The following is a 20696-nucleotide window of genomic DNA, read 5'->3' as shown; positions in this document are numbered from 1 at the left end:
GAACCTTTCATTGAGTCTGGTGATGAAATTTTAGGTGAAAACCCTTAAGACAGAAATAAAAGGATTAAAGACATGATAGTTTGGTAATATCACAAACTTAGAGAATCTCAATAAACTGTAAAGCCTTCAGCAAGCTATTAAAGGCACCACAGTACTTCAAAATAGGCGATGCCAATGGTGAAGTGTAAGTTAAAATGAGCGAAAAGGCCTCAAACTAAGAGACAGAAGAACCGCATATTCAGCATTATTGATTAGTTAGACCCTCCTCAGATCAACAACTTGTCTCCGTTTCTGATGTGAAATTTCAAAAAAGCCTGGCAGCTCCAGTGTTGAGCAACTCCTGTTTATTCTCAGAATGAGAATAGCGAGCAGAGAAAAATTACAGTACTTAGCAAAAAATGAACAAGTATGATCCTCCAACTCCTTGATGATCATAATTGCACATGAAATTTCTATTCCTGTGCTGTGGTTACCCTTTCAAGGATAATAACCAAAAAGAGAACCTCGACCAATACATTCCCCAAGAACAGACCACGCATACAGCTCAGCTGCAAACAAAGTAGCCACACCCACTTCCTCAACGGTAAGATCCTGCCTGGTTCTGATCTTGTTTTTTACCAACTCAACTTCTTTCCAAAAACTCTCATACCGTCCTGGTAAACTGCACCATCAAAAAAACAACAGCAAAACATTCAGAAATCCTCATACCTTGTCAGTTATCACAGATAGACAACACAATAACCTAGTATTTCTTATCCAGCTGAAAGAATCCATGAAGCCAATTAATAATCAATCAACTGCCACAGGCCTGGAAACAGAATGACAGATTATAGATAGAAAGAACTGTAGGCAGACACACAGGACAAGAAGGGCACAAGGAAATCCTAACGAAGCATGGAGTGCCCGTGATCTTGAGGAGCCCTCTGTTTTTTTTAACTGGGGAATCATAAAGGACCAAAATCACCTAGTTTTAAGACTATGCCCTCCTCATGCCTACACCCACAACCATGGCAAAGCTCCTGTTTTTAGTAGAAACATGCAAGTTTTGTGTTTTCCAGAGAAATGTGCATCTTATTTGTGGCAACTATGGTGTGTCCACTAGCATAGCAGCTGCCTCCATTTCAGCACTATTCTGTCTTTAGCTACTGCACCTGCACCTATTTGGAACCACAAACCTGCAACCAGCCTTTAATAGGAGTGCACAAAGCATCAGCAGATATTACCCCAAATTCCAATTTACCTTTTATACATGAAATAATCATGATGCTATGTAGCCCTCCTTTTGCGGGATTTTTTTGGGGGCAATGAAAGGAAACAAGATAAATATAGGTGATCAGTTGGAGGGGTGCAAGGCGAGGGGAATGACCAGGGAATCACAAAAGACCAAAATTGTAGGTGCCACCCAAAGTTTACAATTATGTCCTGCCTGAACCTGAAATCATGGCGAAGCTCTTGCTTTTAGTATGATCTGCATCTCATGTGTGGCGACTTCAGTGCATCCACTAGCATTGCCACTGTCTCAGCTACTGGATTGAACCTGCCTAGAACCATAAACCTACAACCAGCCTTTCATGGGATTCACCAACCATCAGCAGACATTACATTCAATGTGGCCTTTGTACCAAGTGCCCATGATCCTAAGTAACCAGGCTAGTTGACTTGCCAGCCGTCATAAGACTATATACAGCATGGCTTCCCACCTTGACGCTAAGAAAGAAACTACTTGCACTTCTATCTGCTCGTTCCATCTGCAATTTCACTCTATAGAAATAGTGAGAGAGCAAACTGTCACACCGCACATCAAGATATTGTTAGTAGTGCACATTTCATGGGAGTTGGGCAGATTTATTAGGCTGTCACTTATGCACATTTATTGGCAATTAGGTGGCCCATTAAAGAAACTTGATAATAGAAACTCCCACAAAGAACAGTGAAATGGCAAGGGTATAGTTGAAGAAGCATTAAACAGGCAAAGTGGTAGACGCGATGTGGTAGCTCCTCAAGATCTTGGGTGAGCAATGAAGTACTCATGGATGCTCCACTTGCTCAAGTAAAAGAAAAACATGCTGCATAATTCACTGGTTTTCACCTTGGAGGGAGCCTAATCTTGTAGGTCTTCATCCCTTCCAAGGGACTAACATATACACATCACGCAAATGCAAAGGTGTAATGCATAGGGGGCATGCTCATGCAACAAGGCCACTTAGACAATCATGAGGGAATTGTTCACTTGCCCAACCACCCTTTTACAAGAATGAAAATGATAAAAACAAAGGGAATGCAATGCAAAGGGATAGAAGGAAGCCTTGACCCTCTTCAATCAACAGAGGGAGACTTGGAATCAACCATCTAGATGTTGAGAAACCCTTCACCCGCAGTTTGCGTTTCTGCGTTTTGCGTTTAGGGTTTGCAGCCCCAAAAAGGGGCACTACACCCTAGATTGAATGTGCATATTTATAGGCCATGGCCACTCTCTCACTCATTCTTGACGGCTAATTCATTCAGTCCATCACCTCTTCTCTACAACATCTCCACTGCCCTCACACCCCTTCAAGAGGACATTGTGGTTCGTGGCTGTCTTCATCATCTTCCTTGTGCTACGGTACCCTTGTTCCCTTGTATCACATTCACTCCATGGTTCAAAACTTCATCATTCCATTCATCAAAGTTTCTTCTCTCCTCTTCTCTTCTCCATGTTTCCCGAGTTCACTCCGTGTTCCTCCCCTGCAAACCCTACTATCTCGCTAGTACGTCATCTTTTGACACTAGATACTTGGGACATGCCTAGACTCTTCAAAGAGGTCTTGTGCTGACCACTCATAGATGTGCTCGAAACTGGACCTCGAGAGAGAGGCTCCGATGCCAATCAAGAATCATGAGGCACAAATCACCAAAGTAGCAACCCAATGTCTACCATGAAGATAAACCTATTCGATGAAAAAGGAAGACATGACAACCCTCAACTGATATTGCCTAACTTAACTTGTAGGATTATAGTCTAACTAGCCTAAGGATCCTATGAAAAACCTAAAAAATCCTAAGAATCTACCCTAACAAGGCACTGATTGAGGGGATCTAAAATACATCATTTGGCCAACCACTAATAAACAAAATACCAAGAAGCATAATGTTTATCAAATGCATCTGATGGGTCAATCAAATATTTGAAAAACATATGAAAACAGGAGTATGAAATCTTGTTTTTATACTTGACATGCTTTTGGGGGGAAAATGTGCTAGAAAACCAATAAACATCACAATTTTGCCAAAAAATGGCAAAAAAATGTAAAAAACGCTTCACAATTTTACCCAAGAAAATGTTGCTTTTGTTGCCTACCTTCTCCCTGCCCCAAAACGTGGAAAACCTGCTCATGAACTGTGCAATAGGTCAATTCAACCTTCAACCTTGATATCGAATGCCCCAAAGTTGAAAAATTAAGACAACATATGATTTCTCCCCAAGGTGTGAAGTATACTCCAATCATACTTTCATACCCATCTGCGTATGAAGGATGATTGCCATGTGAAAAAACTATGCCAAGGAGTGTAGAATCTCCTTGACCACCCTAAAGATAACCCAATAACTGCCTTCCAATCACCGTAGAGTAGCACTATCACCACTATATGGGGCTGAGGTTGGTTTTGAAATGGGATTCAATTTTCCTACACCCATGGACATTGAAGCTTTCAATTTTGGTGTTGCCTTAATGCCCTTGGACTTTGAATAACAATTGTAATTAACAAGGCTGCTTTTCTAGCAAAAACCTACTATTTTAGGCAATTGATGCCAAAGAGGCATTTGGTAAGTTGATGCCTTGTCACTCCCTTTTTCCTTTAATGGAGGCAACAAAACATCAACACGAGAGGGATCCATGCTTTTTGAGCGACAGAGCAAGGGACAGCATGTAAGTAGTATCTAAGTGGTTCCTAACCACTTTATTATTTCTTTAATGAGATGCGCAGATCATTGGTAAAGAAGGGGGATCCATGCTTTCGATCAATTGGGTACAAATTGTGCTAGAGATGGATGCCCCACATAATTGAACCAAATAATAGTTTTGACTCACTCACAAGCAAGCAGAAGGTGCATAGTGCATGAATAACATTCCCAACAAGAAAGCACCAAGTTGCAAGGCAGTACACACCTACGAAACGTTAAAGCCAATATGTGCTAAACATATGAGCTAAGATTGGATAGTATTGTGGATTGTTCTAAGTCTAACGTGGAAGAACTAAAATATGTAGCAAATTAAGAGAAAAGGGTAATAATTGAGAATGTAAAGCACCAAACGCATACTCAAATGAAACGAAACCAACCTTTCTTTTTGCAGAGGGTAGTAATTCATTGATTAAGCACTTAATTACAACAATCGAAAAAATCAACATAAATTGAAATGCACAATTTACCTTGATAATCTTTCAGTATTTCTTTAATTTTGATTGCTAATGGAATGAGTACAAGCTGAGATTCCACAATCTCCTTAGCTATTCCAAAAACCCCTTGCTATAATAATAATCAACAAGCAATTTGGGTCATTTATCCCTTGACTTTTCACCCAAGACTTGCACAACTAAAACCACAAATTGACCAAATGTTGCTCCAATTTATGATGAATGGGTTAGGATCTGAATCACCTGACAATTATACAAATTTCAAACGCTGGATTCAGTGTATAATGCCTTCTCCTATTGATACGGGTCCCAAGGTGGCTATCAAACCCTAATTTCTGCATACTTTTAGGGTCTACAGCAGAGATCTCTTTGCTATCCACCAAACTTGGCTGAGATCTGATCCAAATGGCTAAGAAATGCTGAGAATGACTGAGCACAAGCTGCAAGAGGTGAGAGAATGCCAAAAGAGAGAAATTTCTGATTTTAACGTGAGAAAAGCCTGAAATCTAATTGCTACCTGTACCAAACAGCATTTAATGCTATCGTCAACTGCTTAAGAGACCCCAAAATGCTGTCCCAATCCTAATTTATTGTCGCCAACTCCTGGGAAGGCAAGAACTACTATCCCCTGCTTCAATTTGGTCTTCTCTTGCCCCTCGCTGCCTCAAATGGTCCTCCAATGGCTGCAAATCACACCAAGAGCATCTCCTCTTTCTCTCTTGCAAGCTGAATGAGCTGAATCCCTCTCTCTAGCCCCCAAAAATATTTTTTCAATCTTGCATAGGCATTTTTGCCAAGTGGCAACTCTCAACCCATTTTCCAACATTATCTAGTCATTTAACTAATTTTCAGAATTAAATCATTCTAAAAATTAATTTATCTCTTCTAACCCTACCCAAAATTAAATGTACCCATTCATAATTAAACTAGGCCATTTGCAACCTGGAGTGTTCCCCGACCTCTGCTGACCTTAGACTAGCATCAATTAATTAATTAACGATAGTCCCCAGTGTCACCACTAACACTTACTAGCCAAACAACTATCCTACGGTCAAAACTAACACCAATTGACCCCCAAAGCCCGCCTGCATAACTTATCACAACTTTTGCCTTTGACACCCACTGCATCCTTGAGATCCTTGGCCAGTTATCATGAAATAACTACCATGTGCATCACATGTGCTAAACAACCTTGAACGTTTGATTAATAACTTAACCAAATGTTATCAACAAGATTAAAGCATCTCAAAATTTCATGTCCCCGTGACATCATACATAAGACATGGGTGATACCTTGAAACACTTTTGCTTATAGAGTTTTCGACGTGTCCATATTGGTACTTATTTGGGTCTTTGTAGTAACTTATAACCGGTTTTGTTTCAAAAAGAGCATAACTCACATCAAAAGGAGCACCAAACTTCATACTCGAATGAAACATAAGGTATGGATATACATAGAAGCCCTCCTGATCATAGAGCTTCTTCATGTCCAATTGATACTTGTCTAGTTCTCTATAGTAACTTACAATCAATTCTTCCATATCATCAAGAGTAACATAGACAATCATATCCACACACAAAAAAGATTGTACAAACCAATCATCGAGCCTTGCTAAGATCAAAACTGTGTCACAAGGGCGTGAAATTTTAATGCTTTATAGCTACTAATCAAATGTGCAAATATGAGGTGCACATGTGATATGCAAGTTAATTAATTCATGACCTTATGCCAAGGACCCCAAGAAGTCAATGGATGTTAAAGTCAAACATTGTAATAAATTGTATAAGTCAGATACTAGATGGTGCTTGGTAACAATTGTTGGCTTGAGACTAATCTAATAGCCATTAATGGCAATGGTGACATTAGAAACTAAGCATTAATTGACTATTAATTAATTCACAGCATCGGGCCAAGGACCTTGAGAGGTCAATGGGTATCAAAGTCAAAAGTCATAATAAGTTATGCAAGTTAAATACTAGGTGATACTTGGTAACAATTGTTGGCCTGAGACAATCTATTAGCCATTAATGTCAATGGTAGCATTAGAAACTAAGCATTAATTGGTTAATTAATGTTACTTTCAAGGCAAATAAAAACTCAAAACAATTTGGGTGACAAATTAGCCTAGCCAATTTAATTATTGGCTGGTACAATCATTTTTCTCAACACCTATTGAGAAGACGTTTTGGACTGTTGCCGCCTGTTCTTGGGACTGTTTCCTAGCCATTGAAGACCATTTTGGTAAAGACAATTGCATATTCTTAACCTAAGGATACTCACAACTACTATTGATGCACTTATTCCTTGAGATTTCAGCCTTTGATGCTCCAATTGCTACTGGTGAATCCATTTGGGCTAGAAAACAAGAATACTATCTCAATTCCATAAATTTCTCACAATCAATCTCTAAATTTCTCTCTTTATAACCTTCTCTATCTCAAAATATCTAAAGCAAATTCAATCCTAAGAGAGTGCAATTGAAGAATTTCTACTACTAAAACAACCACCTCAAGAAGCATACTAGGGTCATGGACTTGGAATTCAATTGTTGGAATCAAGAAATTTCAAAGAATCCCGAAAGTCCAACCGGTCCTAATTGAATTTGGAAGAAATTTCTCACCCAATGAAATAATTAAAGGCCAATTTCCTACAAAATCAAGGGGCAAATTGAATTGAAGACTTGTTATCTACTCCAAGCAACAAGGAGCATTAGGAATTGAAGGAGATTGAAGAGCAATCCCAATGTGCTTCAAGCAATTTCAATTCGAGCTAAAGAAATACCACAAGAGGCACGAATTTTTGGGGCCAATCAAATGTCCTAGATTAAGTGGTAACATTTCAATTTCAATTTATGTGAATTTGTTAATTGCTATAAGTAGTGTTAAATTAGGTCACTACCACACTTTTCCCAAAAGGATAATTGATTACACTTTCAGCTTTCAATTGTACCTTGAGTGGATTGTCCTCCCCCAATTGAGAAATGATCACCCTTGTCAACTAAGTCCCTCTCCTAAGAAGCACCTTGTGAAAAAGAAATATGAAAAACAAGAGTTGGACTTGTTAGCATTGTACATATCATGGTTTGTATAGGCATTGTACTGGTAGTTAAGAGCACACCTAAGCTAGCAAATCAAGCACATTTCTCTTACACTAAGCAAGCCATTTCCTTACTAGCTGACTTACATTTTTGTGCCATTCTACAGCTGATCAACTTGCCCCTTATATTGTCCATCTTCAACCTTTTTATTTATAGCTCCATGTCCTCCAATTTTTATACTCAGCGTGCTCACATGCTTGACTGGCATAAGTGCTAGAATGCCCCTTTCATAAGGTTACGAAACTCTTTTCATACCTAGGCATTTCATAAATGTATAAACTTTCACAAATACCATACCCTAAATGCCTTCGAACTTTTGTAATCATCATTTATCATGGACTTACTTCACATGTTGACATGGATATTGGCATTGATTAATGGAGTTTTATTTTGATTTGTTATCCATGATGATTGCATATATTAATGGCTTCTTTTACAACTCAAGTTGATGTTGGGTGTGATTGGTGGACCATGATGCATGCAAATATTGATGTTATGTTGAACCTTCATTTGCATTGTATAGAATAACGAATAATGTCAATCTATATTTCCTATGTCATGTGAGTCATACAATATATGTATATAAAACGTTCATACTTTTTTATATCTCGAATGAAACCCATTTCAAACATTTTACGAAACAAATAGGAAACCTATGAAACTCGTTTCATACCTCCCATTTCAAAAACCATTGGAAACTATGTTGATTGGATAGAGGGAGATTATGAGCAGTCCAACACTTCCAAAGGAACACGTGGTTTGCACACACACTCGTGCTCTGGTATATGGATTCGATTTCTTGAGTATCCTATTTGTGAACTCATCTTTTTATCTTTCTAGTTCAATTCATTGAGTATACAAGTCTTTGTTTTGCTTTCATTGCCCATCCCTATCTCACGTGGTATCAAAAGACCCGAGTACCTTGGTCCAAATGCTCCATGTTTCTGCTCTCACTGCTGTTACAAGTCTGTTTACCCAGCCCAACTGCTCCAAACGCCATCTAACTTTTGAGTTTTACTGCTGGTTGACTTCATGTGCTGCTGGCCATCCTTTCCTAGCTGGGTGACAACCTGCACCTGCTGGTCAGCCTGTTTTGGACTCTGTTGTGTGCTGCCAGTCCCGAGTTTTGGTCAGCAAACCCTTAGTTTGTGATCCAGCTGCAGTCATTTTGGTATTTTCAGTATTCATCAACTTACTTTATCTTTCAAACAAGCTGCATTTTACTGGATGGTGGTGTTTCGACCTGAACTACAATCTAAAGGCACATCCACTTTGCTTATTGTTCATATCTCTTGCCTTATTTTGAATGTTATTTTTTGCTTAAATTGTTAAACTTGTGCTTTTGGGCCTACTCCAAGTACTCTTTTTAAAACCCTTGCTTATCTCCTCTTCATTTTATTATCAATGGCTCCATGTTGTAATACAGATGACAAGCTTAAAGGCCCTAACTATCTAAATTGGAATGCGGCAATCAGAGCTTATATTGTGCAAAAGCAGCTCTAGTATATTATTTCACACTCTTATCTCTCATCTTTGACAAACCTCTTACATCTGGTATGAGATGAGGACAACTTTGAGGAAGCACTCCTAGAGTAGGACACACATGATACCTAAGTATACTTGGCACTCCTTCATTGTAATGCAAAGGAAATCCTATCGACAAGTATGTCCTCTATAACATCTCCTACTCCTAAAGTATGTTCGAAGTTCCAATTCATATACAAGGCTTCCACCACTGTTTGTGCTTTCTCTGCCAAGCCAAACAAGGGAAGAGTAAGTTGCCATCCAACTCTTCATCATTCTCAAATTCTAATCTTAATTTTTGTCATATGGCTATGGTCATAGCAAGGTAACTATGAAACGTTTCACCCCCGAATTGTTTTATCCATGAAACATTCCATTTCACCTAGAAACATTTCACCTTTGTACGAATCCCAAGCAAAATGTCAAGTGAAAGGGTTAAATGATACATATGAGATGGTTTTCTTTATAAACAATAATTTACAATTTACACATTTATGCTATCTGAATCCTTTCATATCCACAAATCATGCATATCCTATATATAGAGTGACCAAAAACCTCAAGAAGGCAAGAAAAAATAAATTTTTATCCATGTAAAAATCATGTTTCAATTAGCCGTTTCACTCAAGGCATTCCATGTTTCAATGAAACATTTCAGGTGTCTCATGTTTCATTGCTAGCAAAAAGTGTTTCGCGGTTACCATGGGTCATAGTGACCATAAATCAACTTTCTACTCCTCCTTGCAACTCCCCAAGCCAAAGAGGAAGCGTGAATGGCTGGTGGAGATGCAAATTTCCAGCCTCATAAAAATGCAAATTATGTGGACCCTAAGCATGGCTTTCTAGAAGTTTCTACATACACTAATGAGGTTTGTCGAATTCAAATCTTAGAGCAAGTTTGTCTTTCATGTTCATGATGGGAGGTAAGACATAGAGTAATATTTGCTCCTTATTTGTTCCCACATGAGGTGAGACTTTGCCTTTCCGCGGAGCTGGTTTGTAACAAGTCAACTATTTCAACTCTCCGTGGTCAAGTAGAGGTGTGATAAACATTGATATCAATGTCTTAAATGGTAGCTTGATTGCCCATTGCTTGGTAATCCATGTTCCTCTCTACTTATCAACATATATGTACTATCTGTGCTTATCAACTTATATGTACTATGTTGGGCTCAACATTGTATATTTCATTGTACGTGACAGCCATGATTTGAGAGCGTATTAGCATGTTAGCATTGTATATATCATGGCTTCATGTAGGCATTCTATGGTTAGCTCAATAGACACCTAGGGAAAATTCCAATGGCCTAGTAGATCAAGCGCATTTCTATATCACTGAGCAAGCCAATTTATTACTAGTCAACTTGTAATTTAGTGATTGGCAGCAAGCCGACCTACCTCTTTTATTGTACATCATCAAATATTTATAACTCCATCTCCTCCTCCTCTTATACTTAGAACACCTACATTCTTGATTGAGAGAGAGAGACTAGGAGCACTCCAGTGGTTGCCACAACACATGTGCTTTGTACACACTCGTGCTTTCGTATATAAATTCCATTTCCCAAGTTGTCTTTCTTTGAGTTCACAACTGCTCCATTTTCTCATCTACAGACTATTTTCTTTTTGATACACTTGAGCACAACTCACATCCAAGAGATCGTACATTAGATAGGTATTATGACAACACACGAACAATTGCAAGTAGACAATAGGGTGTTGACAACATGGCACATAGTTGGCTGTACATGTGAGTTGTCATGGTTCGGCAATTTTGCAAGCGATAGCAAAAGGGAAATTTGGTTGTCTAAATAGTTGTGAGCAATTGCTTTGGACAAGGTCAACTTATTTTTTTCTAAGGCCCAAATTTGGATAGCATGGCTTAATAGTAGGTCAAAAAAAGCATGCCAACTCGATGTTTTGCATGGGCCTATAAAGGTGAGGCAACATCATCATGAGGATTGAGTCTTCAAGTTGTCAAGCAAGGATCATGAGGATTATGACCATCTCCAATAAGGATCAAGATTGAGAGTGATGAAAATGCATAACAACAAAAAATGTGAACACATGGTTTGAGACACACAAGTAGGAGGATTCTTATCTACACAAGATGAGCAAGGCTAATCATGATAATCAAGGATCTATCCTTGATTGGGTAACAAGGCATCTTTGAGAAATCAAAACATGCAAGTGTGCAAGATTGCACTTCAGGTTGGAGCACAACATGGATTCACTAGTGAAAACCTTTAGACATCCATATTACTAGAGTAATCTATCTAATAGATGGATCATTTCTACCTTTAGGTTCTCTTATCTTTCTCGACTCCTTACCTACAACAAGAGTCTTAGCTTGTATCTTTGTTGACAAGAGAATGGCTAGACTATGTGTGGCACCCAAACTTGAGTCGCCTAATCTCTCTTCTATAAATCTTCACGTACTCTTCTACTAGTAACTAGAGTCAATTGTTTGTCAATTTGATGCTAAAGCAAATTTCATTAGGCCTTTATGTTAGCATTTGAGTCATTCCCTGGACAGGCTATGTTAGGGTTTCTGCATAGTTAGGGTTTGGTACAACAGACAGATTACAAAGGACACGTCAACAGTCGGACAGCAGACAAAGTACAGTGCCACGTCAGCAGCCAGCCACGTCAGCAGACTGCGCAGGTGCCACGTGGCAGCCTACAGTGCAGTCAAACAGTTTTTTTAGGCATTATTTTATTGCAGTTAAATGCAGCCGACCTGTTTATTTTATGCCTTTTATTTCTGCTTTATATAGCAGTCCTCCAGCACATTGTTGGCACATTGTTCAGTGATTTCAGATTCTGATCTTGAGATCTGTTGGCTGAGACAGACTGTGCTCGGACTGACGGAGATCGGGGTCATCAAGTCGGAGACATGCAGATATTTCCTCTGCCCCCTTGTGTATTTCTGCACTCTTATACAGCATACTACACCGCAGATTTTCTGTGTTTACATTCTCTCCTCTCTCTCTCTCTCTCTCTCTCTCTCTCTCTCTCTCTCTCTCTCTCTCTGTGTTCACTCTCTCAATCTCTATCCTACGCTTCCGCATCACTGCACTTTGACATGGTATCAGAGCGGTGAAGATGGACTGACTGAGGGCTGAACCTATCTAAAGAGGAGATTTCAGCGCGACACAAGGCTGCATTTCTAGGTTTCGAGGGCGAGCAAGAGGGCTGCGCATCAGATCAAGGCTGAAGCGAGCATGGGCGTGCGGGAAAGGAGTCTAATCGGTGAATTTGCTGCAAGTTATTGCTGTTCAAAGGGGAGGAAGGCTGCGTTTGATGTCTTCCATTGCAGATTTTACTTTTTCATCGCCTCTGGCGGGTGAAGAAGGTTTGGGCAGCGGAGGAATCAGTCCTAGAAGGCTGCGTTTTCACAGTCAGAGGGGGCTGCTTTTGTGTTTGTGCAGGTATTGCAGATTAACATGTCTACAAAGACTGATTTGGAGTTCCAGGCGATCATGGACAGGAAGGTGCCTATCCTACCGGCTTTTCCAACAGATCAAAAGCTTGATGGTGACAATTACCGCATCTAGCGGGTGATGATGTTGGGCATTTTAGAGTCTTATGATTTGGCAGAACTGGTGACGGAGAAGATTAACAGGCCTTCGGTGAGGGATGAGTCCAAACTCTCTTCCAATGCTCGTGCAAAATTGACCAAGGCCCAGTCTCATTGGGACAAACTGAATGCCAGGATTCGATCTTTTCTGTTTGTCTTGCACCACAGCCGTGATAGCTCACATCAAGCACTTGACGGTGGCTCGTGAGATATGGCTGGAACTCGACCAGATGTACAACCGGATGACCTTGATGAAGAGGGTTTCTTTGGAGGTGCAGATGCAGACTTTGTCTGTGATGAATAAGTCTTCTTCGCTTCGGGAACACATCAACGAGCTTCGGCAACTTCAAATGCAGGTTCAAAATGCACGGAAGCCTATTTCCTCTGAAGACGTGGCGACCACTTTACTATCCTAGTTGCTGCCACGATTCAATACTTTTTATTCTACTCTTATTGCTTCAGGGCGGGAGTCGACTCTTCGGTGGGAAGAGTTGGTTCCTATGGTCTTGGACCAGGAGGAACAATTGAAGGGACAGAATGCTTCCAAATCGGAGGCATTGGTTGGTCAAGCCTCTCAGAAGAAGGAGAAGGACCAAAAGAGGAAGAATGAGAACAACAAATCCAAGAAGGACAAGGAGAAGAAATCAACTTGCCATATTTGTGGCAAGACCAGTCACTGGAAGAAGGATTGCCCCGACAAAGACAAGAAAGATACCAAGAAAAAGGACACGAGGGATTCTGGAGCGGTGGTTGTACCATCATCAGCTGCTTTTCTACACTTAGCAGTCATTGAGGACTCTACACCGACAACTTTTGATGCTGCGATGATAGCTCCCTAAGCTCGAGAGTGGATTGTGGACAGTGGTGCCTCACGACACGACTCCTGTTGGTGTTGTCCATTTGCGACCTTCGCGTGGGCAAATTCTCATTGGAGACAGCCCTTTTGTGTCTATTGCTGCGAGGGGTGAGAGTCTATTGCTGCGAGGGGTGAGATGCAGCTTATTCCAGATGGACGTGGTGGTATCCACACCTCTAAGGTGTTGCATGTGCCAAGATTGGGGTATCATTTACTTTCGATTCATAAGATTTGTGCTCTTGGCCTCTTGGTGGAGTTTGACAGTGATACTATTGGAGTCCTTGATCGAGGATCGAGGAAGGTTCTCTTTGCAGGGTATGAGGAGAATGTCATCTACAAATTGAAGTCTTCTTCAGCTCTTACTTCTCTTCTTCTTACTTCTCAGACACAATCCGAGCTATGGCATACTCGGTTTCGCCACCTGAACTACGAGTACCTTCGGAAGGCATCGCAAGGGTCGTTTATCTGAGGATTGCCGGACATAGTGGTGAGCCATCAACCATGTGTCTTCTGCATTCGTGGGAAACTACATCGGGATGCGATTCCCAACAAAGCTTCTAGGCGGTCTACTTCACCCATGGAGCTTGTATCTATGGATCTTTGTGGCTTGATGAGGACCGAGTCCTTGAAGGGGAGCTTGTACTTCATGTTGATCGTAGATGACTACAGCAGGATGACTTGGGCCTATTTCTTGACTTTGAAGTCGAAGGCTTTCTCTCATTTCAAGGATTGGCTTCTCTTTAAGCAGAACCGTTCTGGCCAGCGATTGAAGACCTTGCATTCAGACAAGGGAGGTGAATTTATGTCTAATGAGTTTGCTCGTTTTTGTGCAGATAGGGGCATTCACCAGGAGTTTGCTAGCACCAACACTCCCCAAGAGAATGGCATTTTGGAGCGGAAAAACCAAAGTGTGATCGAGATGGCATGCACCATGATGGAGCACCAACAGATACCTCCATTGACAGGATGACACATTTTGAGGCTTACTTCGGGACTAAGCCTGATGTCTCTTATTTCAGGATCTTTGGGTGTGACACTTATGTGCACATCCCGAAGGCGCAATGTGACAAGTTTGAGGCTGCTTCTTGACGACAGATTTTTGTTGGCTACAACTCCCAGTCCCAAGGTTATCATCTATTTAATCCCATTAAGGGAGATGTCTGCACGAGCCGAGATGTACGGTTCATGGAAGTTTCGGCCACTGAGGGGAGTGAGAAGCACCCTGTCCTTGGAGATCCAAGGGAGAGTTGGGCTCCCGAGACAGTTCCTTTGGAGCCAGAGCCTCTTGATGGAGATTCTTCTTCGGATTCAAAGTCTTCTCTTCCACCGGCCACCCTCGAGGAGCTTCCGCCGGTGGATGTTCCTGAGTCTTCAGCAGATGGAGAGCGACGGGGAGAGGTTCGTCCTCCTCCTTGTTGGGCCCGTAACACACTCCGAGATTCACGGATCGAGGGGGTTCCTGAGGAGTGAGAACCGCAAGATGGACCGCAGAGGTCACGGAGAAATTAAGCACATTCTTCGAAGCTTGTCTGCTTCAACTATTGTTTACTGATCCGTGTTATGTAGGATTGAGAGCCCACTTCAATGAAGGGGGCTTTGCAGTCTAATCATTTGCGGAAGGCCATGGAAGCCAAGTTGGATGCTATTGAGAGAAATGGCACTTGGTCTCTTATCCCTCATCCCTCTCACAAGAAGGTGATTGGTGTCAAGTGGGTCTTCAAGACCAAGTACCTCAGTAATGGTTCTTTGGACAAGCATAAGACTCACCTTGTTGCTAAAGGTTTTGCTCAGCGCCTAGGCATTGATTTCCATGATACTTTTGCCCCCACTGCTCGTATGGCAACTATTCGAGTTGTTCTTGCCTTGGTTGGCCATAGGAGATGGCCTGTTTATCACTTGGATGTAAAGTCGGCCTTTCTGAATGGTGACTTGCAAGAGGAGATCTATGTTGGACAGCCTCCTGGCTTTGGATCCTCAGATGGGAAAGCTTACAGGCTGAAAAAGGCCTTGTATAGCCTCAAGCATGCTCCGCGTGCATGGAATGAGAAGATTGACTCGTTTCTTCAGTCGAAGTTGGGATATCGACCCTCCAAGGCTGATCCCCAGCTTTATGTGCACACTTCCGAGGTTGGTCGTGTGTTGTTTGTGTTGTATGTTGATGATTTGATTTTGACAGGGGATCATGCGGGTGCTTCCCGCTACCGTTAGTTGATTGGATCCTTGATTTGGCTTCTCAACACTCGTGTTGATCTTTATTTTGCTGTGGGTCTTTTGACAAGGTTCGTGACGGAACCCAACCAGGTGCATTGGCAGGCTACCCTGAGGATTCTTCGGTATTTGAGGAGAACCTCTAACTTAGGGATTTCTTATCCCGCAAGTACAAATGCTTCAGATCTGATTCTTACAAGTTGGAGTGACTCAGATCGGGCTAGTGATGTGGACCACCAACAGTCTACTACAGACTATTGTTTTATCTTGGGTACATGTGTTATCTCTTGGAGTAGCAAGAAACAGCCCACGGTAGCCCTTTCTTCTACTGAGGCGAAGTATCAAGCTGCGTCTTCCACATGTGAGGTTGTGTGGCTTTGGAGATTGTTGGAGGAGCGTGACTGTCCCCAGACTCGTCCTACTCTTCTGCGGTGCGACAATGAGAGTTGCATTGCCTTGGTACGGAATCCAGTATTCCATGCCCGGACGAAGCACATTGAGATCCAATATCACTTCATTCGAGAGAAGCTTCTAGATGGGACCATTGATGTGGAATATTGCAAGATGGAGGATAATCTTGCAGATTTGTTTACGAAGGCGCTTCCTTAGGCTCTTCTTCGACAGCATTCCAGATCCCTTAGTCTGATGCCTCGTCCAGGATCTGAGGGGGGATGCTAGCATTTGAGTCATCTCCTAGACAGGCTATGTTAGGGTTTCTGCACAGTTAGGGTTTGGTACAACAGACAGATTACAGAGGACACTTCAGCAGTCGGACAACAGACAAAGTACAGTGCCACGTCAGCAACTAGCCACATCAGCAGACTGCGCAGGTGCCACGTGGCAGCTTGCAGTGTAGTCAGACTGTTTTTTTAGGCATTATTTTATTGCAGTCGACTGCATTTAATGCAACCGACCTATTTATTATTGCCTTTTATTTTTGCTTTATATAGCAATCCTCTAGCACATTGTTGGCACATTATTCAGTGATTTCAGATTCTGATCTTGAGATATGTTGGCTGAGACAGACTATGCTCGGACTGACAGAGATCGAGGTCATCAAGTCGGAGACATACACAAATATTTCCTCTGCCCCCTTGTATATTTCTGCACTCTTATACAGCATATTACACCGCAGATTTTCTGCGTTTACATTGTCTCCTTTTCTCTCTCTCTCTCTCTCTCTCTCTCTCTCTCTCTCTCTCTCCTCTCTGTGTTCACTCTCTCTCAGTCTTTGTCTTATGCTTCCGCATCGCTACACTCTGACACTTTAATGATGTGGTATGATTAAAACACTTCCAACTTGGCACCTAGTCGATACCACTTATTTCAAACTATGCAATTAAGAACAACCACAATGTAAAAGCTCCATCGAAGGGTGTAGCCCACTTGTACAACTTATATAACCAAACACAAAAATACAAAAGTCTTTTGCCTATCAATAGATCAAGCAAAGTGCAATTCTTAAGACAGACCAACATCATGCAAGAAGAATGGTAAGCATGATGCAAAGTGCATGGAAACAAACAATAGCAAAATTGAAAAATATAAAAGGTTCAAGACAATACAAATTCTCCATGGTTGCATTCATTCCTAAGCATTAATACAAAAAGGGTCTTTATCTTTTTTCCATTGTGCTAAGAAAGAAAAGAAAGAAAACTAATTGACCTTTCTAGATGATCGAGGCTAATATTCTCCTTTGTTTTATGTGATTCATTTAAAAATAATAATTGCTCGTAAGCATGTGCAATCCTATGTATGATGGATTAAAAGCACATGCATACATACCAATAAAACTACATATGTGCACACGTGCACATGCACACACATAAAATAGCCAATGTAGATGATCCATTGCTCACATATCGCATTGATTCAATGGTTATATCACAATGCCAGATAACCAAGGCAATTGGTCAATGACTACATTCATTAGTGTTTGATCTTTTCTTTGTAGGCTTTGTTTTTCAATTATTAGCTTTGGCTACACTTTTCAAAGTTAGTGACTTCTAAGATGCTAAATCAAAAATCCTACTTAAGAATGCGCAAGTTTTATTCTTTACAAATAATAAAATATTCCAATCAAATTTTCACAACATATAAAAGCTTGGTTTTTTTATTAATTGTCAAAGAATTCAAGAGAAAAACACACATATATATTAAGGGGACAAAAGATACCCATAGAAGGTATGACCCAACTATTAAGTGTTCCAACCAACCCAATAACAAATTGCTTTTAATCAAGAAACCTAATTTTGAAACCACAAATCACTATACAAATTTCACCTTGCTTCACTCTTGCTATGGCCAATCCTAAGCCACTTGCTCTCAAGAATGACGAACTTGTGCAAAATCACCACCACAAAAAATGGGAAGGAAACTTTGGTTCCACCAAAATTGGTGGAGATCATCTTGATGTAAAGAAATATCTTCACTTTATTTTGCATCATATTGAAATTTTGCAATGTTGTAGTAATTGCACTAATGTAATGGAGGCTTTTAAGGATGTTTTCTTTCAATTATTTTGTTACCGAGATGGTTTGTGAACAAGAGACTTGATTGATACAGAATCAATTTCAAAGCCTAGTTTATTACAAGGATTTTTTCCTTTCCATGATGTCTCCTTGTCAATCTATGGTTCTTTAGAAGAGCCATTTAAGAATATGAATAATTCACAAGTTTTGAGATTAAAGAAGCAAAAGAAGTATGACTCTTTGAGCAAGCATAGCTATCGCACATATCCTTGCAACCTCACTATGTGCTACCTAATGCATAGCACATGCCCATTGACTTGCTTTTCAAACTATTCACAATTGTTGTCCTTGCCCAACTAGGCCTTTGGGCTGGCAACATCCTTTGCACAACATCATGCCTTTGGGCTGGCCAATCAAGGAAGTTACCCATCCCATGTGTAATAACAACGTTCTTGCGGAACCCACAAGCCCTAAACATCTCTCGAAAGAGTTGCATGGCATTAGTATTTGAATCTATCAAGACCTTTCTACAACCATAGCAAGAAAGCCTAAAGGCAAAGAAACAATGCATGGTAGCAACAAATGCAATAAGCTTGTCCAAGCACAAGTCAAGTCCCTCAAGAGAGACAATTGGAATCCCCTAAAGTCTTTGAAAATTGCTAGAAGTTCATGGATTAGACAACTAATTAAGCATCACATTAAGGTCTACTCTAGAGACATATAGGCAAATCCTAGCAAAGTGGTCAATGAAGCCACAGCTACTAAGCAAGCACCTACCTCTAATAAGAAAGCATATAGTCTTAGCTATCACGATCAAAATTAGGGCTAAACAAACTCAATTGACAAACCGCAGCTTGGAAACCACTACCCCAATAGGTATTCGTGCATAAGTATTTACCATACGACGATATCATCTTTGGGAATTCATAATACTAAACTAACAAATTCCACTAATGCAAACAAAAACTTTAATCCTGAAGGGTCTGAAACCCTTAGGTATTCATGTGTGAGTATTCACCATATGATGATATCACCTTTAGGGAATTCGTAATACTAAACTAACGAATTCCCCTGATGCAAACAAAAACGCTAATGTTTGGGTCCGAAACTGTAAGGATGTGTACAGAAAACAAACATCAACACAGAAACTTGTCATGTGTCAACCTATGTTGATGGCCCAGTTTTAACATATAATGGGCAGATGCACTGAATTAAGCTGACTTGGTCTGGTATCAAACATGTAGCTGCAGCCAGCATACCATGTGATTTTACAAAACCATACACCAGTTCCAAACCTCTAGATGCACTACATTTAACTAACTTGGTTTTGCTATCAATCACATACACAGCTGTAGCAGTGAAGATACATTCCAATAAATCCGTGCAATTTACCAGAGCCAGCACATCATGTGATTTTAGAAAAAAACACTGGAAGCATTGCATTTATCTAACTTGGTTTTGCTATCAATCACATACACAGCTGTAGAGAAGGCTGTTAAGCTACATTCCAATAAATCCACGCAATTTGCTGGCAAGACGCTTGAATGGCAAGATCCACATAAACGCGCGGTTGAAATTCCGCAGGGATTCTTGAACAGTTACCTGGCAAGACGGGTAAACCAAAGTCTCCGGGAAAGGTCCTGGCACTTCTGGACCGTAGGCTCCTTGTCAATGTACTGCTTGTTGTTCTCTAAAAGCTGCTTGTAGTAGGCTGATCCATGCTTGCTGACAAACTGCGAAGCCACGTTTGCCTTGGTGCTAAGCTGTTTCAGGTAGGTGCCCATGCCTGTCCCGAAAACACCTAGCTTTCTCAGGCGAGATACGGCGGATCGGAAAGCGGAGCAGGAGAGCGAAACAAGTTACCTTCGTTTCTGTTGGCTCGATCGGACGCCGGAGAGAGAACTAGGGTTCTGAGACACGCAGCAATTTCACAGCTCCTTGATTGAGGCGCTTTTACACAGCTGGTTTTTCTTCCCGTTTTCTTTCAATAGTACTATTCTTATTATTAAATTAAAATTAGTTGCGTAGCTTTAAGTGTTTTGTTTCACTACTATTATTATTAAATTAGTATCTTTGCTGTTTGTTTTTTTTAATATTAATTACTACCCGCGCTCACACGGGTGTTCATTATCCTAGGATTCATGTGAAGCGTGGATGTAAGGACGCCTATTGAGCATCAATGTGCAATGCCCCTCCCTCGCTCCCATGAGCATATAGTTCAATCTTAGATACATTGACCCCTCTTGCATAATTGCATTCTCTCTCTCTCTCTCTCTCTCTCTCTCTCTCTCTCTCTCATGTATGAATCTATATATTTGTCTATTTGTGTATGTGAGTAAAGAGGCTCAAGTTTGCAAATTGTAGGCCTTACTAATTGGTAGATTCTTGTATTAATTTTCTTTGGGTAATGTCACAACCAATGCCAAATCTATTCAAAGTTAGTCAACTAATTGTGTGACACTCTCACCCCAACTGGGCGGGGGGGGGGGGGGGGGGGGGGGGGGGGGGGGATCTAAACACACACAAATCTACTTCAAGTTTCATGTTTATGGTTGCAAGTGGGGCTA

General features: G+C 40.9%; 1 protein-coding gene across 3 annotated transcripts; it reads right to left on the bottom strand.

Annotated features, from left to right (window-relative positions):
- Positions 1 to 215: 215 nt before the first annotated feature.
- LOC148016525 (uncharacterized) lies at positions 216 to 20138 on the bottom strand. 3 transcript variants are annotated; one of them, XM_087664009.1, is made up of 3 exons: positions 19993 to 20138; positions 19732 to 19915; positions 216 to 661 (listed from the first exon to the last, which is right to left on the bottom strand). In XM_087664009.1, the coding sequence occupies exons 2-3, from the start codon at positions 19911 to 19913 to the stop codon at positions 478 to 480; spliced, it is 366 nt and encodes a 121-aa protein (XP_087520135.1). In that variant the 5' UTR covers positions 19914 to 19915; positions 19993 to 20138; the 3' UTR covers positions 216 to 477. The 3 variants fall into 3 exon arrangements, with proteins under 3 accessions (XP_087520135.1, XP_087520137.1, XP_087520136.1); XM_087664011.1 differs by having other exon boundaries at positions 19732 to 19930; positions 19993 to 20109; XM_087664010.1 differs by lacking the exon at positions 19993 to 20138 and having other exon boundaries at positions 19732 to 19986.
- Positions 20139 to 20696: the final 558 nt, after the last annotated feature.

The sequence above is a fragment of the Lygodium microphyllum genome, chromosome 23 (assembly GCF_053477565.2).
Source record: "Lygodium microphyllum isolate KBCC chromosome 23, Lygodium_microphyllum_v1.1.10, whole genome shotgun sequence".
Lineage (NCBI taxonomy): Eukaryota > Viridiplantae > Streptophyta > Polypodiopsida > Schizaeales > Lygodiaceae > Lygodium > Lygodium microphyllum.
Note: the sequence above shows the minus strand (reverse complement) of the source record. Positions and strands in the feature narration are given on the sequence as shown.